The sequence below is a fragment of the Oncorhynchus masou genome, chromosome 5, assembly GCF_036934945.1.
Source record: "Oncorhynchus masou masou isolate Uvic2021 chromosome 5, UVic_Omas_1.1, whole genome shotgun sequence".
Classification (NCBI taxonomy): Eukaryota; Metazoa; Chordata; class Actinopteri; order Salmoniformes; family Salmonidae; genus Oncorhynchus; species Oncorhynchus masou.
Genome location: NC_088216.1, coordinates 8,567,075 through 8,590,472, shown reverse-complemented (window position 1 = coordinate 8,590,472; position 23,398 = coordinate 8,567,075). Strand labels below are relative to the sequence as shown.

General features: G+C 45.0%; 2 protein-coding genes across 2 annotated transcripts in view; both read right to left on the bottom strand.

Moving 5' to 3' along the window:
* Positions 1 to 16,242: 16,242 nt before the first annotated feature.
* LOC135525830 (gastrula zinc finger protein XlCGF17.1-like) lies at positions 16,243 to 19,233 on the bottom strand. Its single transcript, XM_064953735.1, has 2 exons — positions 18,701 to 19,233; positions 16,243 to 17,048 (listed from the first exon to the last, which is right to left on the bottom strand). The coding sequence occupies exons 1-2, from the start codon at positions 19,011 to 19,013 to the stop codon at positions 16,243 to 16,245; spliced, it is 1,119 nt and encodes a 372-aa protein (XP_064809807.1). The 5' UTR covers positions 19,014 to 19,233.
* A 4,161-nt stretch (positions 19,234 to 23,394) lies between these two features.
* The window catches only part of LOC135525824 (protein sidekick-1-like), a 445,696-nt gene continuing 445,692 nt past the window's right edge, over positions 23,395 to 23,398 (bottom strand). The window contains 1 exon segment of the mRNA XM_064953721.1: positions 23,395 to 23,398. This exon segment is cut by the window's right edge and continues 427 nt beyond it. The gene's annotated coding sequence lies outside the window, so the exon portion shown is untranslated.

Sequence of the window (23,398 nt, the reverse complement as noted above, 5' to 3'; positions counted from 1 at the left end):
AGTCCACTATGTTATCTCTATCAGTCCACTATGTTATCTCTACCAGTCCACTATGTTATCTCTACCCAGTCCACTATGTTATCTCTACCCAGTCCACTATGTTATCTCTACCAGTCCACTATGTTATCTCTACCCAGTCCACTATGTTATCTCTACCCAGTCCACTATGTTACTTCTAACAGTCCACTATGTTATCTCTACCAGTCCACTATGTTATCTCTACCAGTCCACTATGTTATCTCTACCAGTCCACTATGTTATCTCTACCCAGTCCACTATGTTATCTCTAACCAGTCCACTATGTTATCTCTACCAGTCCACTATGTTATCGCTACCAGTCCACTATGTTATCTCTATCCAGTCTCTGGTGATGTGATGAATCCCCCATTGCCTGGAGGAGCCAACTCACATCCTATTGATGACCTGGGTCCAGACAGTCTGATCTGGTGTTGTACCACCATCCTATTGATGACCCGGGTCCAGACAGTCTGATCTGGTGTTGTACCACCATCCTATTGATGACCCGGGTCCAGATGGTCTGATCTGGTGTTGTACCACCACCCTATTGATGACCTGGGTCCAGACGGTCTGATCTGGTGTTGTACCACCATCCTATTGATGACCCGGGTCCAGACAGTCTGATCTGGTGTTGTACCACCATCCTATTGATGACCCGGGTCCAGACGGTCTGATCTGGTGTTGTACCACCATCCTATTGATGACCCGGGTCCAGACAGTCTGATCTGGTGTTGTACCACCATCCTATTGATGACCTGGTCCAGACGGTCTGATCTGGTGTTGTACCACCATCCTATTGATGACCCGGGTCCAGACAGTCTGATCTGGTGTTGTACCACCATCCTATAGATGACCCGGGTCCAGACAGTCTGATCTGGTGTTGTACCACCATCCTATTGATGACCTGGTCCAGACGGTCTGATCTGGTGAGTACCACCATCCTATTGATGACCGGGTCCAGACAGTCTGATCTGGTGTTGTACCACCATCCTATTGATGACCCGGGTCCAGACGGTCTGATCTGGTGTTGTACCACCATCCTATTGATGACCCGGGTCCAGACAGTCTGATCTGGTGTTGTACCACCATCCTATTGATGACCCGGGTCCAGACAGTCTGATCTGGTGTTGTACCACCATCCTATTGATGACCCGGTCCAGACAGTCTGATCTGGTGTTGTACCACCATCCTATTGATGACCGGGTCCAGACAGTCTGATCTGGTGTTGTACCACCATCCTATTGATGACCCGGGTCCAGATGGTCTGATCTGGTGTTGTACCACCATCCTATTGATGACCGGTCCAGACAGTCTGATCTGGTGTTGTACCACCATCCTATTGATGACCCGGTCCAGACAGTCTGATCTGGTGTTGTACCACCATCCTATTGATGACCCGGTCCAGACGGTCTGATCTGGTGTTGTACCACCATCCTATTGATGACCCGGTCCAGACAGTCTGATCTGGTGTTGTACCACCATCCTATTGATGACCTGGGTCCAGACAGTCTGATCTGGTGTTGTACCACCATCCTATTGATGACCCGGTCCAGACGGTCTGATCTGGTGTTGTACCACCATCCTATTGATGACCGGGTCCAGACAGTCTGATCTGGTGTTGTACCACCATCCTATTGATGACCCGGGTCCAGATGGTCTGATCTGGTGTTGTACCACCATCCTATTGATGACCGGGTCCAGACAGTCTGATCTGGTGAGTACCACCATCCTATTGATGACCCGGGTCCAGACAGTCTGATCTGGTGTTGTACCACCATCCTATTGATGACCCGGGTCCAGACAGTCTGATCTGGTGTTGTACCACCATCCTATTGATGACCCGGTCCAGACGGTCTGATCTGGTGTTGTACCACCATCCTATTGATGACCCGGGTCCAGACAGTCTGATCTGGTGTTGTACCACCATCCTATTGATGACCCGGGTCCAGATGGTCTGATCTGGTGTTGTACCACCATCCTATTGATGACCCGGGTCCAGACAGTCTGATCTGGTGTTGTACCACCATCCTATTGATGACCCGGGTCCAGACAGTCTGATCTGGTGTTGTACCACCATCCTATTGATGACCCGGGTCCAGATGGTCTGATCTGGTGTTGTACCACCATCCTATTGATGACCCGGGTCCAGACAGTCTGATCTGGTGAGTACCACCATCCTATTGATGACCCGGGTCCAGACAGTCTGATCTGGTGTTGTACCACCATCCTATTGATGACCTGGGTCCAGACAGTCTGATCTGGTGAGTACCACCATCCTATTGATGACCCGGGTCCAGACAGTCTGATCTGGTGTTGTACCACCATCCTATTGATGACCCGGGTCCAGACGGTCTGATCTGGTGTTGTACCACCATCCTATTGATGACCTGGGTCCAGACAGTCTGATCTGGTGTTGTACCACCATCCTATTGATGACCCGGGTCCAGACAGTCTGATCTGGTGTTGTACCACCATCCTATTGATGACCCGGGTCCAGACAGTCTGATCTGGTGTTGTACCACCATCCTATTGATGACCCGGGTCCAGACAGTCTGATCTGGTGTTGTACCACCATCCTATTGATGACCTGGGTCCAGACGGTCTGATCTGGTGTTGTACCACCATCCTATTGATGACCCAGGTCCAGACGGTCTGATCTGGTGTTGTACCACCATCCTATTGATGACCCGGGTCCAGACAGTCTGATCTGGTGAGTACCACCATCCTATTGATGACCCGGGTCCAGACAGTCTGATCTGGTGTTGTACCACCATCCTATTGTCACCCGGGTCCAGACAGTCTGATCTGGTGTTGTACCACCATCCTATTGATGACCGGGTCCAGACAGTCTGATCTGGTGTTGTACCACCATCCTATTGATGACCTGGGTCCAGCCAGTCTGATCTGGTGTTGTACCACCATCCTATTGATGACCCGGGTCCAGACAGTCTGATCTGGTGAGTACCACCATCCTATTGATGACCTGGGTCCAGACAGTCTGATCTGGTGTTGTACCACCATCCTATTGATGACCCGGGTCCAGACGGTCTGATCTGGTGTTGTACCACCATCCTATTGATGACCCGGGTCCAGACAGTCTGATCTGGTGTTGTACCACCATCCTATTGATGACCCGGTCCAGATGGTCTGATCTGGTGTTGTACCACCATCCTATTGATGACCCGGGTCCAGACAGTCTGATCTGGTGAGTACCACCATCCTATTGATGACCGGGTCCAGACAGTCTGATCTGGTGTTGTACCACCATCCTATTGATGACCCGGGTCCAGACAGTCTGATCTGGTGTTGTACCACCATCCTATTGATGACCCGGGTCCAGACGGTCTGATCTGGTGTTGTACCACCATCCTATTGATGACCCGGGTCCAGACAGTCTGATCTGGTGTTGTACCACCATCCTATTGATGACCCGGGTCCAGACAGTCTGATCTGGTGTTGTACCACCATCCTATTGATGACCCGGGTCCAGATGGTCTGATCTGGTGTTGTACCACCATCCTATTGATGACCCGGGTCCAGACAGTCTGATCTGGTGTTGTACCACCATCCTATTGATGACCCGGTCCAGACAGTCTGATCTGGTGTTGTACCACCATCCTATTGATGACCCGGGTCCAGATGGTCTGATCTGGTGTTGTACCACCATCCTATTGATGACCCGGGTCCAGACAGTCTGATCTGGTGAGTACCACCATCCTATTGATGACCCGGTCCAGACAGTCTGATCTGGTGTTGTACCACCATCCTATTGATGACCTGGGTCCAGACAGTCTGATCTGGTGAGTACCACCATCCTATTGATGACCCGGGTCCAGACAGTCTGATCTGGTGTTGTACCACCATCCTATTGATGACCCGGGTCCAGACGGTCTGATCTGGTGTTGTACCACCATCCTATTGATGACCTGGGTCCAGACAGTCTGATCTGGTGTTGTACCACCATCCTATTGATGACCCGGGTCCAGACAGTCTGATCTGGTGTTGTACCACCATCCTATTGATGACCGGGTCCAGACAGTCTGATCTGGTGTTGTACCACCATCCTATTGATGACCCGGTCCAGACAGTCTGATCTGGTGTTGTACCACCATCCTATTGATGACCTGGGTCCAGACGGTCTGATCTGGTGTTGTACCACCATCCTATTGATGACCCGGGTCCAGACGGTCTGATCTGGTGTTGTACCACCATCCTATTGATGACCCGGTCCAGACAGTCTGATCTGGTGAGTACCACCATCCTATTGATGACCGGGTCCAGACAGTCTGATCTGGTGTTGTACCACCATCCTATTGTCACCCGGGTCCAGACAGTCTGATCTGGTGTTGTACCACCATCCTATTGATGACCGGGTCCAGACAGTCTGATCTGGTGTTGTACCACCATCCTATTGATGACCTGGGTCCAGCCAGTCTGATCTGGTGTTGTACCACCATCCTATTGATGACCCGGGTCCAGACAGTCTGATCTGGTGAGTACCACCATCCTATTGATGACCTGGTCCAGACAGTCTGATCTGGTGTTGTACCACCATCCTATAGATGACCCGGGTCCAGACAGTCTGATCTGGTGTTGTACCACCATCCTATTGATGACCCGGGTCCAGACGGTCTGATCTGGTGTTGTACCACCATCCTATTGATGACCCGGGTCCAGACAGTCTGATCTGGTGAGTACCACCATCCTATTGATGACCCGGGTCCAGACAGTCTGATCTGGTGTTGTACCACCATCCTATTGATGACCCGGGTCCAGATGGTCTGATCTGGTGTTGTACCACCATCCTATTGATCACCCGGGTCCAGACAGTCTGATCTGGTGTTGTACCACCATCCTATTGATGACCCGGGTCCAGACAGTCTGATCTGGTGTTGTACCACCATCCTATTGATGACCCGGTCCAGACAGTCTGATCTGGTGTTGTACCACCATCCTATTGATGACCCGGTCCAGACAGTCTGATCTGGTGTTGTACCACCATCCTATTGATGACCCGGGTCCAGACGGTCTGATCTGGTGTTGTACCACCATCCTATAGATGACCCGGGTCCAGATGGTCTGATCTGGTGTTGTACCACCATCCTATTGATGACCCGGGTCCAGACAGTCTGATCTGGTGAGTACCACCATCCTATTGATGACCCGGTCCAGACAGTCTGATCTGGTGTTGTACCACCATCCTATTGATGACCTGGGTCCAGATGGTCTGATCTGGTGTTGTACCACCATCCTATTGATGACCCGGTCCAGACGGTCTGATCTGGTGTTGTACCACCATCCTATTGATGACCCGGGTCCAGACAGTCTGATCTGGTGTTGTACCACCATCCTATTGATCACCCGGTCCAGACAGTCTGATCTGGTGTTGTACCACCATCCTATTGATGACCCGGGTCCAGATGGTCTGATCTGGTGTTGTACCACCATCCTATTGATGACCCGGGTCCAGACAGTCTGATCTGGTGAGTACCACCATCCTATTGATGACCGGTCCAGACAGTCTGATCTGGTGTTGTACCACCATCCTATTGATGACCCGGTCCAGACAGTCTGATCTGGTGTTGTACCACCATCCTATTGATGACCCGGGTCCAGACAGTCTGATCTGGTGTTGTACCACCATCCTATTGATGACCCGGTCCAGACAGTCTGATCTGGTGTTGTACCACCATCCTATTGATGACCCGGTCCAGACAGTCTGATCTGGTGTTGTACCACCATCCTATTGATGACCTGGGTCCAGACAGTCTGATCTGGTGTTGTACCACCATCCTATTGATGACCCGGTCCAGACGGTCTGATCTGGTGTTGTACCACCATCCTATTGATGACCGGTCCAGACAGTCTGATCTGGTGTTGTACCACCATCCTATTGATGACCCGGTCCAGATGGTCTGATCTGGTGTTGTACCACCATCCTATTGATGACCCGGTCCAGACAGTCTGATCTGGTGTTGTACCACCATCCTATTGATGACCCGGTCCAGACAGTCTGATCTGGTGTTGTACCACCATCCTATTGATGACCCGGGTCCAGATGGTCTGATCTGGTGTTGTACCACCATCCTATTGATGACCCGGGTCCAGACAGTCTGATCTGGTGAGTACCACCATCCTATTGATGACCGGGTCCAGACAGTCTGATCTGGTGTTGTACCACCATCCTATTGATGACCTGGGTCCAGACAGTCTGATCTGGTGAGTACCACCATCCTATTGATGACCCGGGTCCAGACAGTCTGATCTGGTGTTGTACCACCATCCTATTGATGACCCGGTCCAGACGGTCTGATCTGGTGTTGTACCACCATCCTATTGATGACCTGGGTCCAGACAGTCTGATCTGGTGTTGTACCACCATCCTATTGATGACCCGGGTCCAGACAGTCTGATCTGGTGTTGTACCACCATCCTATTGATGACCCGGGTCCAGACAGTCTGATCTGGTGTTGTACCACCATCCTATTGATGACCCGGGTCCAGACAGTCTGATCTGGTGTTGTACCACCATCCTATTGATGACCCGGTCCAGACGGTCTGATCTGGTGTTGTACCACCATCCTATTGATGACCCGGGTCCAGACAGTCTGATCTGGTGTTGTACCACCATCCTATTGATGACCTGGGTCCAGACAGTCTGATCTGGTGTTGTACCACCATCCTATTGATGACCCGGGTCCAGACAGTCTGATCTGGTGTTGTACCACCATCCTATTGATGACCCGGGTCCAGACAGTCTGATCTGGTGTTGTACCACCATCCTATTGATGACCTGGGTCCAGACAGTCTGATCTGGTGAGTACGAGAGGTCGACCGATTAATCGGAATGGCCGATTAATTATGGCCGATTTCAAGTTTTCATAACAATCGGAAATCTGTATTTTTGGGCGCCGATTTGCTGATTAAATTTTTTTTATAACACCTTTATTTAACGAGGCAAGCCAGTTAAGAACACATTCTTATTTTCAATAACGGCTTAGGAATGGTGGGTTAACTGCCTTGTTCAGGGGCAGAACTACAGATTTTCACTTTTCATGATAACCTCGAAAGAACAGATCAGAACAACAGTTTAGTTCAGTTCATTAACTACATGATAAATTCTTACTTTTGCCAATTATTCTTAATACACATATCTAAACATATTTCACAGAGAATATCAAAACATTTTATTGAAACTATTCTTTCAAATTGGTTTATACTCCCCATCTCACTGTCAACTCCATCGTAGAGCCAAGGATCAAGAAGTTAGACCTATACCCCTCGGGAATAGAACAAAACAAACACAACAATACAATACACTCAACAATACAATACACTCCTTCACATATCACTTAAGGTGTATAACTTCAATTCAAACCCTCAAACTGAATCCTCCCCCATGTTTTACACACATCTCTCGGTATGAGAGTAATGTAAAACAACAACTGAAAAATATATATAAAACAACATTTCAACTAACCTAATCCAATTAAAATCACTAAACTGAAAAAAAAACTTCACAAAGAAAAATGATTTAACCCCTATGGTCATAGGAAAATAGACTTAAAGCAGCATACCCTGAGTTAAAAGCAATGCCCTCTCCCTCTTCACAGTGGGCCAAATTACAAATATGGCTAAGAAACATATTTACCAATTACACAAATGATCTTGAAAGCAGTATTACAAATTACCATAAATTCATTATCCAAATGGCTTTCCAATGCGGGTGATCAAGCCACAACGGAATGTCATCAGATGGTCATAGGTCATACAAAACCCTTCAAAGCAGTGTTGTTCACTATATTAGACAAATTGCAAACAATAGTCAAATAGTTCCAACATGTTGTATCCCAGGTTCCCAGAACATTCCTTTAACAAAAGAATTAGCGTGTGTAATTAAAACTCAGAAAATAAAAAACTCATTAAAATCCCATGTGGTGAGTGCCCCTTTAAGATACCTTTGCACTAAAACAAAAACTTCCAGGCCCTTTTCAATGTGGTAGTTTATGGCCTCAATCTCACTCACTCTCCCCAAGAGTATAGTTCCTGGAAACATTCCAGAGAGAGACTATGAAATACCCATTTTCCCAGAGAAAAAAACCCACAAAACACTTAGTTAGTATTCATTACACTACATCGAACTATAAACCAAACCTAATGATAAATCCACTGTACCTCAAATCATTCATCATAAGTTTTAATCAACATCAATGTATATGTGTGCTTCATTGAACATGTTACCCTTAGATACAAGTATCCTTACTATCTAAATACTTTTTCCTCTGTCGCAAACGTAGTGCATGTGTCAGCGTAAGAAATTAGTAATTTAATCCCAGGCATTTAATACAAATGTAGACGTGTTCTCCCATGGCTCCTTCAACTTACATATGTAGATCATTTCCATCCATCCCTTGAAGAAAGAATCCTACTCAAACACATCCGAATACAATTTAATTTAGTTTAATTAAGTTTAATTTAATTTAGTTTAATTAAGTTTAATTTAATTTAGTTTAATTAAGTTAAATCAACTCCTAAAACAAACCATAAACAAATAAACAAACCCCTTTAATCAGCAATCTAATCATTTCAACCTGTTGATATAAATTTAGTAAAAACGATCCTGATTTTTTTAAACAAATCTAAAATCTTTCAAAAGTTGGCACTGTCTCATCAGCGTAAAAATGAAAACAAACTTTTTTTCCCCCACTCATATCCACAAAGCTTTCATTCCCCAAAGGTCAATACTGTTCAGCACATCCCTTAATGATCTTCCATTAGTCTGTACAGGGTCTGAAGTTCCAATGTATGCAGATGATACAGTGATAAATTCATGCAAATAACAAACTACACGAACTCACTACTATAATGGTTCAGGTGACAAAATTGCTCAGAGACTCATGTTTACATCTCAATAAAATAAAACACAGTCTGCATGTTCCTCAAAAAACAACCACTGATGGAAAAAGCTCCTGCTGGTATCTGATTTTAAGTGCCAAGGCATCATACTTGATTCCAACCTCTCTTTTAAAAAGCAAATAAAAAAAGGAACTCAAATAACCAAATTCAACCTAGCTAATTTACCAAAACATATAAAATTGTTTTGACTATAGCGGCAACAACACTATAATTAAAATCTATGACACTCCCCCACTTAACATACTAGTTTACTAGTTTGGCCCAAGCTTGCTTTTCAACATTCATACCCATTCAGTCTTCTGCCAACAGGCTCTCAAACTACTCAACCAGTAATCACCTTTAATGACCTGACATTGTTCCACATAATGGAAACATACTATAATGTTAGACCACATGAACTTTCGTGCTCAAATTAACTGGTGTTACTTAAACAATCAAACCAAGAATCAATAACCATCAGAATCCATTCTCACAATGTTTTACAATTCAAACATTCAGATCTCCCTTTATTACAGCCAAATAAAGCCCAATCAACATCTCGCAATCAAAATTTTACTGCCAGAAGTACAGAAAAGAGTGTACTTGAACAACGGTCAAAACAATTTCAGTAAGGTTGTTGTATATTCAAACTAATAACTCAAATGTACGTTATTCTACAACAATCTACCTGCCTCTAGCAACTTTCCCTGACAATTAGTAGCCAACATAGCAACTAACTCTCTTCCATACTTTATTTTTTCCCATTGGGCAACCCAAACGTTATAACTTCCTCTTTGCTCTTCACACTTATGAAATATATCCTATTTCTTTAAAAAATAACACACGCAGCGCCAAAATCACAACATGCGTCAGTCAATCTATAAGAATGAAAATCATTTCTGTAATCACTTCCTATCGCCATCATCTCTCCGCTATTATTCAGAATTTCTTTAACTTAGGTAACTGTCTTCTCTATTGATACAGTAATTTAAATACGACTCAATTCTCAATACATTATTCCAGCAGATAATTTAGTGAACAGACATCGTCTTGCATCAGAATTTGCTTCGCTATTATTTTAAGTTGAATGAATTAGTCTATCAATTTAACCTAAACAATCTATTAAAAACGTTCAATTTATCCCTTCTATCAATTTGAACCAAACAAGCTATTAAAACGTTCAGTTTATATCTTATACAAACACTAGTGACCATAACTTTCCGGGCAAAACATACAAATAGATTATTTCCAATCAAAAACTCAGTTAGCTCATTGACTGGGAACGGAACCTCGGCCTCCCGCGTGGCAGGCGAGAACTCTCCCACTGCTATGTAAAATGACTAAGATTCTCCGTAAATAAACCCACTTTACAAGTAAAATCAAGACACGTCAGCCCAAGTTTAAAGTGACAAGCGTTACTCCAGCTATGATTCTCAAATGAATAGATTAGCAATCAAAGAATAAAATAGACATTCAATGACGGGAAACAGATCTTGCGCCTTTTAATAAAAGTAGATTATGTTTACTTATGCAACGTGTTTCAATTACTTTTCTACATCACATTAATCACGCAATGATAATTAGTTTGATGGAAAACCTTAGGCTTTGTACGACAGTGACTGGCACACAGACATTGTGGAGCCAAGAGATAATTGGTTCCCCCTCAATCATCCATTCACATGGTATAAAAGTTTTCATATGAAGACAAGCTTGACCCTTCCCCTTTCTGCAGCCCCGGTAACTGAACCCTGACAGAGAACAGAGAACTGCAACCGGCCAACAGTATGATCCCAAAAATAGACATTCTATATCTCACATAAGCATGAAATAAAATAAATACAACATTTGATTTATAAATGTTGCCTAAATAATTCGGATTCTGCCATGACATTGGACCCTCTGCCTGTACCCAGTGACGGTCCACTGAGTGTTGGGACCCTCTATCTGGGCCCAGTGACAGTCCACTGAGTGTTGGGACCCTCTATCTGGGCCCAGTGACAGTCCACTGAGTGTTGGACCCTCTGTCTGGGCCCAGTGACAGTCCACTGAGTGTTGGACCCTCTATCTGGGCCCAGTGACAGTCCACTGAGTGTTGGGACCCTCTGTCTGGGCCCAGTGACAGTCCACTGAGTGTTGGACCCTCTGTCTGGGCCCAGTGACAGTCCACTGAGTGTTGGGACCCTCTATCTGGGCCCAGTGACAGTCCACTGAGTGTTGGACCCTCTGTCTGGGCCCAGTGACAGTCCACTGAGTGTTGGGACCCTCTATCTGGGCCCAGTGACAGTCCACTGAGTGTTGGACCCTCTGTCTGGGCCCAGTGACAGTCCACTGAGTGTTGGACCCTCTGTCTGGGCCCAGTGACAGTCCACTGAGTGTTGGACCCTCTATCTGGGCCCAGTGACAGTCCACTGAGTGTTGGACCCTCTGTCTGGGCCCTCTGTCTGGACTCTCTGCCTGGGCCCTCTATCTGAACACGGTGACAGTCCACTGAGTGGTGGGACCCTCTGTCTGGGCCCTCTGTCTGGACTCTGCCTGGGCCCTCTATCTGGGCACGGTGACAGTCCACTGAGTGGTGGGACCCTCTGTCTGGGCCCTCTGTCTGGACTCTGCCTGGGCCCTCTATCTGGGCACGGTGACAGTCCACTGAGTGGTGGGACCCTCTGTCTGGGCCCTCTGTCTGGACTCTCTGCCTGGGCCCTCTATCTGGGCACGGTGACAGTCCACTGAGTGGTGGGACCCTCTGTCTCGGCCCTCTGTCTGGACTCTCTGCCTGGGCCCTCTATCTGGGCACGGTGACAGTCCACTGAGTGGTGGGACCTCGGTGTTCCAAAATTGACTGACACCCAATGGATTGGTAACTGCCTCATGTCTACAGAGTCTTTCCAGTTCCTCTGCAACAGGCGGAGTCCCGTTAGTGTTCTGCCTTTGTCTCCGTCTCCAAAAGGGAAGGCCACATTTCAGCAGCCCACAGTGCCACTTCAGGAGAAGATGGGGCCTAATGCAAACACAGTGGTTGAGGGAGACTCCTGCGACACTGCAACAACTACAGTAAGTACATCATAGTGGATTACACAGGATTGCTATTTATTGCTAAAACGAAGGCTGGAGCTCTATGGTGTGTCGGTAAGCAAAATAAAGAGAAAATTATAATCTGATGAGGTTAGAAATGATCATCACCCAGCTCCACCAACACTCTTCATCACCCAGCTCCACCAACACTCTTCATTACCCAGCTCCACCAACACTCTTCATCACCCAGCTCCACCAACGCTCTTCATCACCCAGCTCCACCAACACTCTTCATCACCCAGCTCCACCAACACTCTTCATCACCCAGCTCCACCAACACTCTTCATCAACCAGCTCCACCAACACACACTCTTCATCACCCAGCTCCACCAACACACACTCTTCATCACCCAGCTCCACCAACACACACACTTCATCACCCAGATCCACCAACACCCTTCATCACCCAGCTCCACCAACACTCTTCATCACCCAGCTCCACCAACACCCTTCATCACCCAGCTCCACCAACACCCTTCATCACCCAGCTCCACCAACGCTCTTCATCACCCAGCTCCACCAACACTCTTCATCACCCAGCTCCACCAACACTCTTCATCACCCAGCTCCACCAACACTCTTCATCAACCAGCTCCACCAACACACACTCTTCATCACCCAGCTCCACCAACACACACTCTTCATCACCCAGCTCCACCAACACACACACTTCATCACCCAGATCCACCAACACCCTTCATCACCCAGCTCCACCAACACCCTTCATAACCCAGCTCCACCAACACCCTTCATCACCCAGCTCCACCAACACCCTTCATCACCCAGCTCCACCAACACCCTTCATCACCCAGCTCCACCAACACCCTTCATCACCCAGCTCCACCAACACTCTTTGGACAACAAAGAGCCTGGACCAACAACAGAACTGCTAGCACGACAGACTGAGCCTGGTCCCTTAGCTCAGTGGTTCTCTCCCTTTTTTGGTTAATGTACCCCCTATCACATGGCTGTATCCTTGGGGATTAATACAGTATTACTGCCCCTGTCACATGACTGTACCCTTGGGGATTAATACAGTATTACTGCCCCTATCACATGACTGTACCCTTGGGGATTAATACAGTAATACTATATACTGCCCCTATCACATGACTGTACCCTTGGGGATTAATACAGTATTACTGCCCCTGTCACATGACTGTACCCTAGGGGATTAATACAGTACTACTATATGCTGCCCCTATCACATAACTGTACCCTTGGGGATTAATACAGTATTACTGCCCCTATCACATGACTGTACCCTTGGGGATTAATACAGTATTACTGCCCCTATCACATGACTGTACCCTTGGGGATTAATACAGTATTACTGCCCCTATCACATGACTGTACCCTTGGGGATTAATACAGTATTACTGCCCCTATCACATGAATGTACCCTTGGGGATTAATACAGTATTACTGCCCCTATCACATGACTGTACCCTTGGGGATTAATATAGTAGTATTATACAGATATCCAAATTATATTCTTCTATTTCTTAATTTACATCATAAAATTAACATCCAAAGATTTATCCATTCGATCAACATTTATATCAAAACCAAATGCACACTTCATTTGATTAAATCAGATTCACCCAGCGATATGACCATATTGAAAGTAATACTGCCCCTATCACATGACCATGCTTTGAGATGAAAAAAGAAAAACAAATGCAGGCCTAATGGTGAGTATTATTTTATATATACATTTATATTTCATGACAAAAACATAAATTCTCAGTCAAAAACAAAAGTCAGAACACAGCCTCTCTTTTCTCTCATGTGATTTCAGGCCCATGTCTTTCCACAACGAGAGCAGTGGTATGTCTTCTCAAGACAAGGCTGCAGTCTGAGGCCAACTTTATTCCACATTTTGAAATTAATTTGGAAGTGAGACAAGGATGCACTCTGAGACCAAATTTAATCAACATTTTCAAATTAATTTGGAAGTGAGACAAGGATGCACTCTGAGTCCAACTTTATTCAATATATACAAATAAAGACAAAGACTTGGGGAAGAGCAACTAAAAGCAGCAGGTGAGGGAGGGGTTACAGACCAAGAGTCCTGAATCAAAAAAGGCTTTGTTTTCAAACTACATTTTAGTCTAAGATCAATCTTTAACAAATCTAAAGTCAATTCTATTTCAAGTTCTACATCTCCAAATAAAGTTTCAACATCACAGCAATATTCTAGGGGTGGTTTTTGAGGGTCTGAACTCTGTTTGACCCCAACCATGTCCAGAACCTTCAGAGGGGTTGTGATCTATATATGAGGGCCTCTCCTAGGTTTGAGTATGTCTGGAGTAGAGAGAGAGCTAGATCTATCTAGACATACTCAAACCTAGGAGAGTCCCTTCAGACTTATACTGTATAAAGCTAGCTCAATCTACTCTGGCTTATACTGTATAAAGCTAGCTCGATCTACTCTGGCTTATACTGTATAAAGCTAGCTCGATCTACTCTGGTTTATACTGTATAAAGCTAGCTAGATCTACTCTGGTTTATACTGTATAAAGCTAGCTAGATCTACTCTGGCTTATACTGTATAAAGCTAGCAAAATCTACTCTGGCTTATACTGTATAAAGCTAGCTAGATCTACTCTGGCTTATACTGTATAAAGCTAGCTAGATCTACTCTGGCTTATACTGTATAAAGCTAGCTAGATCTACTCTGGCTTATACTGTATAAAGCTAGCTCGATCTACTCTGGCTTATACTGTATAAAGCTAGCAAAATCTACTCTGGTTTATACTGTATAAAGCTAGCAAAATCTACTCTGGCTTATACTGTATAAAGCTAGCTAGATCTACTCTGGCTTATACTGTATAAAGCTAGCTAGATCTACTCTGGTTTATACTGTATAAAGCTAGCTAGATCTACTCTAGCTTATACTGTATAAAGCTAGCAAAATCTACTCTGGCTTATACTGTATAAAGCTAGCTAGATCTACTCTAGCTTATACTGTATAAAGCTAGCAAAATCTACTCTGGCTTATACTGTATAAAGCTAGCTAGATCTACTCTCTTAAACTGTATAAAGCTAGCCAACTAGTTAGCTTCACATTCTAGCTCAGGCTACATGCTATCTGTATTATGAAGATGGATATTGATCTTACTCAAGCACACTGTGTGTTTATGTCGCATGTGGCAGGTGAACACAGAACTTTTCACGGAGACTGACAATGCTGAAACATCAATCCATAGGGGATTGATGTGCAGAAATCAAAACGAAAGAAAAGTTCTTACAAATTCAGCAGTTTCTGGTGTGAAGTAGGCTTTTAGAATAGCCATCTTTATTTTATTAATGTGACATAATCACAAACCCGTTCTCAGTCAAAGATATCAGCCAACAGGGAGCACTTTGTGTGTTTCCTGATAAACAATTCAAACAATGTCCCAACATTCTAAAAATGACCAACGTTCTTTTAAAGAACGTCCGGGTTTGTCACACAGTTCCGTTGTGATGAGTGGTGAAGGAAATAATTGTTTCCTGTATGCATAGACAGGTTCGAATTCATGTGGTTGGTAAAAGGTACACAAATGTAAAAAGGAGTAAATTACCATGAATTACCATAAATTATCATAAATTATAAAGGATTAAATTACACAGTATAAATAATGGCTTCGGACATTTCTCTCCGGAGTGAGAGATTCATTCATGCTCTTTCGGTTGATGGAACCATGAACATTTCATTCCACAGTGGGAACAGTAGAAGGCTTCTCCTTTGTGTGTCTTTGCTCGTGCACTTTCATGTTCCATAAATTCTTAAAACTCTTTTCACATTGAGAACAGTGGAAAGGCTTCTCTACAGAGTGTGTTAGCTCATGTTTTTTCAGGTATCTTGACTGGGTGAAATCCTTCCCACACTGGGAGCAGTGGAAAGGCTTCTCAACAGAGTGTGTTAGCTCATGTCTTTTCAGGTGTCCTGATAAAAAAAATGTCTTTCCACACTGAGAGCAGCGGTAAGGCTTCTCTCCGGTGTGTGTCCTCTCGTGATATTTTAGGTCCCCAGACCTCGCAAAACTTTTTTCACACTGGGAGCAGTGGAAAGGTTTCTCCACAGAGTGCATTGTCTCGTGTTTTTTCAGGTATCTTGACTGGGTGAAATCCTTCCCACACTGGAAGCAGTGGAAAGGCTTCTCAACAGAGTGTGTTAGCTCATGTCTTTTCAGGTGTCCTGACAAAAAAAAGTCTTTCCACACTGAGAGCAGCGGTAAGGCTTCTCTCCTGTGTGTGTCCTCTCGTGATATTTTAGGTCCTCGGTCGGGCAAAACTTTTTTCACACTGGGGGCAGTGGTAAGGTTTCACTCCAGAGTGTATTCTTTTATGTTCTTTAAGGTATTTTGATGAGGAAAAAGTCTTAACACACTTAGAACAATGGTAAGGTTTCTCTGCTGTGTGTGTTCGCTCATGTTCCTTCAGCGACCCTAATGTAAAAAAATTCTTGCCACACTGGGAACAATGGAAAGGTTTCTCATCAGAGTGTGTTATCTCATGTTTGCTCAGAGAATCTAACGAGAAAAATGTATTTTCACACTGAGAGCAGTGGTAAGGCTTATATACAGAGTGTATTAGCTCATGATTTTTTAGGTTGCCTAACTGGGTAAATCTCTTCCCACACTGGGAGCAGTGGTAAGGCTTCTCTCCGGTGTGCGTTCTCTTATGCCCTTTTAGATGCCCTAACTGGGAAAATCTCTTTCCACACTGAGAGCAGCGGTAAGGCTTCTCCCCTGTATGTGTTTTCTCATGTATTTTCAGGCTCCCTAACCAGCTAAAACTCTTTCCACACAGAGAGCAGTGGTGAGGCCTCTCTCCAGAGTGTATTCTCTCATGTTGTTTCAGGCCATCTAACCGGCTAAATTCCTTACCACAGTCTGAACAGTGGTATGGCTTTTCTCCAAAATGTATTATTCTTTTATGTACTTTCAGGTTTTCTAATGTAGTAAAACTCTTTCCGCAGTGGGAGCAGGGGTGTCGTCTTGCTGGTTTGGGCATCCCTGGGTCTGGTTCCACTGAGGGACTCTTCCTGCTGTCAGAGTTAGAATCTGGTCTCTCTCCTGCTAAAGATAGTATTTGGTTAAACAGAGAGACCTGAACGAAACCTCCACACGATAAAACTGTCTTTCTATGAGGTTTAATCTAGACTAGACCCCTCAATAAAAGAGCAGAGCTTGTCATCACAGAGTGGCTGTAGCTCTTGGAGGCTAATATAAACATTATTAAATGTATTGTTGTTTTGCATTTATTAGACCTAATGGGTAAATGGACTAGTCAGTATAGGATACATGTATTAGACCTAATGGGTAAATAGAGTAGTCACTATAGGATGTAATAGACTAGTCAGTATAGGATACATGTATTAGACTAGTCAGTATAGAATACATGTATTAGACTGGTCAGTATAGGATACATGTAATAGACTAGTCAGTATAGAATACATGTATTAGACTAGTCAGTATAGGATACATGTATTAGACTAGTCAGTATAGGATACATGTATTAGACCTAATGGATAAATAGACTAGTCAGTATAGGATACATGTATTAGACCTAATGGATAAATAGACTAGTCAGTATAGGATACGTGTATTAGACTAGTCAGTATAGGATACATGTAATAGACCTAATGGATAAATAGACTAGTCAGTATAGGATACATGTATTAGACCTAATAGATAAATAGACTAGTCAGTATAGAATACATGTATTAGACCTAATGGATAAATAGACTAGTCAGTATAGGATACGTGTATTAGACTAGTCAGTATAGGATACATGTAATAGACCTAATGGATAAATAGACTAGTCAGTATAGAATACATGTATTAGACTAGTCAGTATAGAATACATGTATTAGACCTAATGGATAAATAGACTAGTCAGTATAGGATACATGTAATAGACTAGTCAGTATAGGATACATGTATTAGACTAGTCAGTATAGGATACATGTAATAGACTAGTCAGTATAGGATACATGTATTAGACTAGTCAGTATAGGATACATGGATTAGACCTAATGGATAAATAGACTAGTCAGTATAGGAAACATGTAATAGACTAGTCAGTATAGGATACATGTATTAAACATGCTCATGGTAGAAGATTCCAGAAACCTTCCAAACATGCCCATGGTAGAAGTGTCCAGAAACTATATACCTTGGTATACAGTCGGGAGGGAGGGGGGGGGGGGGACATATTGCAAAATTGAATAAAATTACATTGGAACTTACTCTACCGGGTGTTTGTGTGCTTGGTCCTTCAGTGGGTCAACATTGTAAACAATGTGCGTGGCTATACAAATCCAATCAAACTTTATTTGTCACATGCGCTGAATACAACAAGTGTAGACTTTACCGTGAAATGCTTTACTTACAAGCCCTTAACCAACAGTGCAGTTCAAGAAGATAAAAATATTTACCAAGTAGACTAAAATTAAAAAATAACACAATAAGAATTACCAGACTATATACATACCTACACAATGGAAGGCATCACCACAATCGGAACTAACCCTCTACTGAATGTTTTGGCATTGAAGTCACCAAAATGGGTGCAGTCAGAAAGTGATTGAAATCACATGGAACGACCCAAATCCTACAGTACAGAACAAGTGTAGAGCTTCAGTAGAATGACCCCCTTAAAAACCACACTGTGGTTCAACAACTGCAGAGAGAGAGTTTATGCCCGTCCTTAAGATAATACTCACTGGTGTGAATCAGATCGTCAGTCTCCTGCTCCTCTCCCCCCTCTTCCCCTTTCACTCCCAAAACGTCTTCCTTCTCTTTAATTGAGATGGTCTCCTCCCCTTTCACCATTACATCCTTCTCTTCTTCTTTCAATGTGATAGCCTCCTCTTCCTCCTTTATTATTCTGAAAGCTTCTTCCTCTCCAAAAACTGAAACCTCTACATCATCCTCCTCTTCTTCCCCTTTCACGACAATGTTCAGCCCCAGAGCTTCTCTCTCCGTCCAGTAGACCTCCTCTTCTTTAGCAGCAGGGGAGTAGCTTAGTGAGCTCATGGTCGGGGATGTTAGCTAGTTAGTTACCATTAGCGACTAGCCTAGTGCTAAACTAACATAACAAGCCAGATAGCAGACAACGTAAATGGAGTAATTAGTAACTATGACGACAGTGTGTTGAAAACACTTAATAAGCACAACGTTGGTGTAAAGAGCTTCAACGTTTCGGTTTAATGTTTGCTAGCAAGCTACCGAGGTAGTGGAAGAAGTCGTCATCGTTGTTGTTGTTGTTGTTGAAAAAAGAAGAGTTCCGTCCACTAGATTACACGTCACGCAAGATGCGTCATCTGAAAGCCTCACGTCGCCATCTGCTGACTGGAGCGGGATTGAACCAGGCTGTTCAACAAAATAAAAATATTCACTACACTATATCATATTCATTTCTAAATAAACTGATGTTTTCTCTTACAGATTACAAATACTACTTTCCATTAATACCTTTTACACAGATGTAAAAGCGTAATATGAATATGTACATGAATATTACATACTGTCATAAAAACAGGTAATGTGTTATTTTTTCAAGGTCACACACTCTATTGCAAATTATTACTATTGCTACATAATATCAAAAAGTGGGTTACCAACACAAAACACTGGCATCACATCGCAAATAGCACTGGATTTTATATAGTGTGAGCACACACACACACGCACGCACGCACGCACGCGCACACACACACACACACACACACACACACACACACACACACACACACACACACACACACACACACACACACACACACACACACACACAGAGAGAGAGGAAAGACACAGAGGCAGGGATTGACAAGAAACCGTTTAATAACCAAAAGGATTGTGATGACATCATCAGTCTACACCTAATGCTGTGTGACATTCAGTCTTCGTCTCACTCTCTCTTTCTCTATCTCTCTCTCCCTCACATGTCCCCTCTCTATCGCTCTCTCTCCTCTCTCCCCCCTCTCGCTCTGGTGCTGATGGAGCGACAGAGAGAGAGATGGATGTTAACAGGTATTCGTAGTGCACTACTTTAGACCAGAGCCCTGAGGGTAGTGCACTACTTTAGACCAGAGCCCTGAGGGTAGTGCACTACTTTAGACCAGAGCCCTGAGGGTAGTGCACTACTTTAGACCAGAGCCCTGAGGGTAGTGCACTACTTTAGACCAGAGCCCTGAGGGTAGTGCACTACTACTTTAGACCAGAGCCCTGAGGGTAGTGCACTACTTTAGACCAGAGCCCTGAGGGTAGTGGACTACTTTAGACCAGAGCCCTGAGGGTAGTGCACTACTTTAGACCAGAGCCCTGAGGGTAGTGCACTACTTTAGACCAGAGCCCTGAGGGGAGTGCACTACTTTAGACCAGAGCCCTGAGGGTAGTGCACTACTTTAGACCAGAGCCCTGAGGGGAGTGCACTACTTTAGACCAGAGCCCTGAGGGTAGTACACTACTTTAGACCAGAGCCCTGAGGGTAGTGCACTACTTTAGACCAGAGCCCTGAGGGTAGTGCACTACTTTAGACCAGAGCCCTGAGGGTAATGCTGCTCTTTATATAAATATATAGATTTCTATTCAACTAGGCAAGTCAGTTAAGAACAAATTCTTATTTACAATGACGGCCTACTCTGGCCAATTGTGCGCCGCCCTACGGGACTCCCAATCACAGCCGGATGTGATACAGCCTGGATTTGACACCTCTAGCACTACGATGCCGTGTCTTAGACCGCTGCGCCACTCGGGAACAGGGAGCCATGTCAGACACACGTGACGCTACCACAGTAAAACGTTCCTTCTGTACAAAAGCCATTCTAGAGACACACACACACACACACACACACACACACACACACACACACACACACACACACACACACACACACACACACACACACACACACACACACACACACACAGAGAGGAAAGACACAGAGGCAGGGATTGACAAGAAACCGTTTAATAACCAAAAGGATTGTGATGACATCATCAGTCTACACCTAATGCTGTGTGACATTCAGTCTTCGTCTCACTCTCTCTTTCTCTATCTCTCTCTCCCTCACATGTCCCCTCTCTATCGCTCTCTCTCCTCTCTCCCCCCTCTCGCTCTGGTGCTGATGGAGCGACAGAGAGAGAGAGATGGATGTTAACAGGTATTCGTAGTGCACTACTTTAGACCAGAGCCCTGAGGGTAGTGCACTACTTTAGACCAGAGCCCTGAGGGTAGTGCACTACTACTTTAGACCAGAGCCCTGAGGGTAGTGCACTACTTTAGACCAGAGCCCTGAGGGTAGTGGACTACTTTAGACCAGAGCCCTGAGGGTAGTGCACTACTTTAGACCAGAGCCCTGAGGGTAGTGCACTACTTTAGACCAGAACCCTGAGGGGAGTGCACTACTTTAGACCAGAGCCCTGAGGGTAGTGCACTACTTTAGACCAGAGCCCTGAGGGTAATGCTGCCCTTTATATAAATATATAGATTTCTATTCAACTAGGCAAGTCAGTTAAGAACAAATTCTTATTTACAATGACGGCCTACTCTGGCCAATTGTGCGCCGCCCTACGGGACTCCCAATCACAGCCGGATGTGATACAGCCTGGAGTTGACACCTCTAGCACTACGATGCAGTGTCTTAGACCGCTGCGCCACTCGGGAACAGGGAGCCATGTCAGACACACGTGACGCTACCACAGTAAAACGTTTCTTCTGTACAAAAGCCATTCTAGAGACACACACACACACACACACACACACACACACACACACACACACACACACACACACACACACACACACACACACACACACACACACACACACACACACACACACACACACACACACACACACATCCCCGAAATGAGTAAAGGAGTAGGCTGAACATTAAAATAACAGTAGACAGGAGGAGGTTGTTTCCAGGGCAACAACACATTATTTCTGGGGGCAGTAGAGGAGTGGACGACTTTATCTCACCCTATTCCCTATGCAGCCCAACGAGGCTCTGGTCTAAAGTAGTGCACTATATAGGGAAGAGGGGGCCTTTTAGGATGCAGACATGGTTCAGAACAAACTAAACAAACTAAACTAGCTAATGGTCTCCCTGACAACCAGACAGACAGGCTCGTACTGGAAATTATTTAAATGCTTACAACATTCTCCTCCCTCCCTCTCACAAGTCCAAAGCTGAGATGATTATCAAGTCAATTGAATTTGCTTCTTCTTCTTGTGTTTTTGTTTTGAAAAGCTGTTTCAGCAGCTTCAGTGTCTGTGAAACGGTGTGACCCTGAAAACCGTCCCCTCGGATTTCGGGCCTGTAACTCCACACTTTTCAGTTCCCTAGCTGTGACATCACTGTTCCATTCTGTGACATCACTGTTCCATTCTGTGACATCACTGTTCCATTCTGTGACATCACTGTTCCATTCTGTGACCTTACTGTTCCATTCTGTGACATCACTGTTCCATTCTGTGACATCACTGTTCCATTCTGTGACATCACTATTCCATTCTGTGACATCACTGTTCCACTCTGTGACATCACTGTTTCATTCTGTGACATCATTGTTTTATTCTGTGACAGTGCAGAACTACACACACTCCAGAGAGATGTGGAATATGTGTGTGTGTGTGTGTGTGTGTGTGTGTGTGTACACAGTGACATCACAATAGTAAATCTATGATTTGGAAACACACATTGACACGGTGAAGTGACTGGAGCTGAACTAAGAGGACAGAAAGGGAGAAGAGTCCACTAAGAAGCATGATACACCAACAGTCTTTCCTGTTCAGTGGGGCGGAGAAGGGAGAGAGGGAGGGGTGTAGGTGTGGACATACTGTTTTCCCTTGGTTCTACATCTCCCCCATCCTTCTCTCCCTCCATCCTCCTCTTCCTCCATCCTTATCTCCCTCCATCCTCCTCTTCCTCCATCCTCCTCTCCCTCCATCCTCCTCTTCCTCCATGCTCCTCTTCCTCCCTCCATCCTCCTCTCCCTCCATCCTCCTCTTCCTCCATCCTCCTCTTCCTCCTCTCCATCCTCCTCTTCCTCCATCCTCCTCTCCCTCCATCCTCCTCTTCCTCCATCCTCCTCTTCCCCCATCCTTCTCTCCCTCCATCCTCCTCTTCCTCCATCCTCCTCTCCCTCCATCCTCCTCTTCCTCCATGCTCCTCTTCCTCCCTCCATCCTCCTCTCCCTCCATCCTCCTCTTCCTCCATCCTCCTCTTCCTCCACCCATCTCTCCCTCCATCCTCCTCTTCCTCCATCCTTATCTCCCTCCATCCTCCTCTTCCTCCCTCCATCCTCCTCTTCCTCCATCCTCTCCTCTCCCTCCTTCCTCCCATCCTCCTCTCCTCTCCCTCCTTCCTCCCATCCTCTTCTCATTCCATCCTCCTCTCCCTCCCTCCATCCCT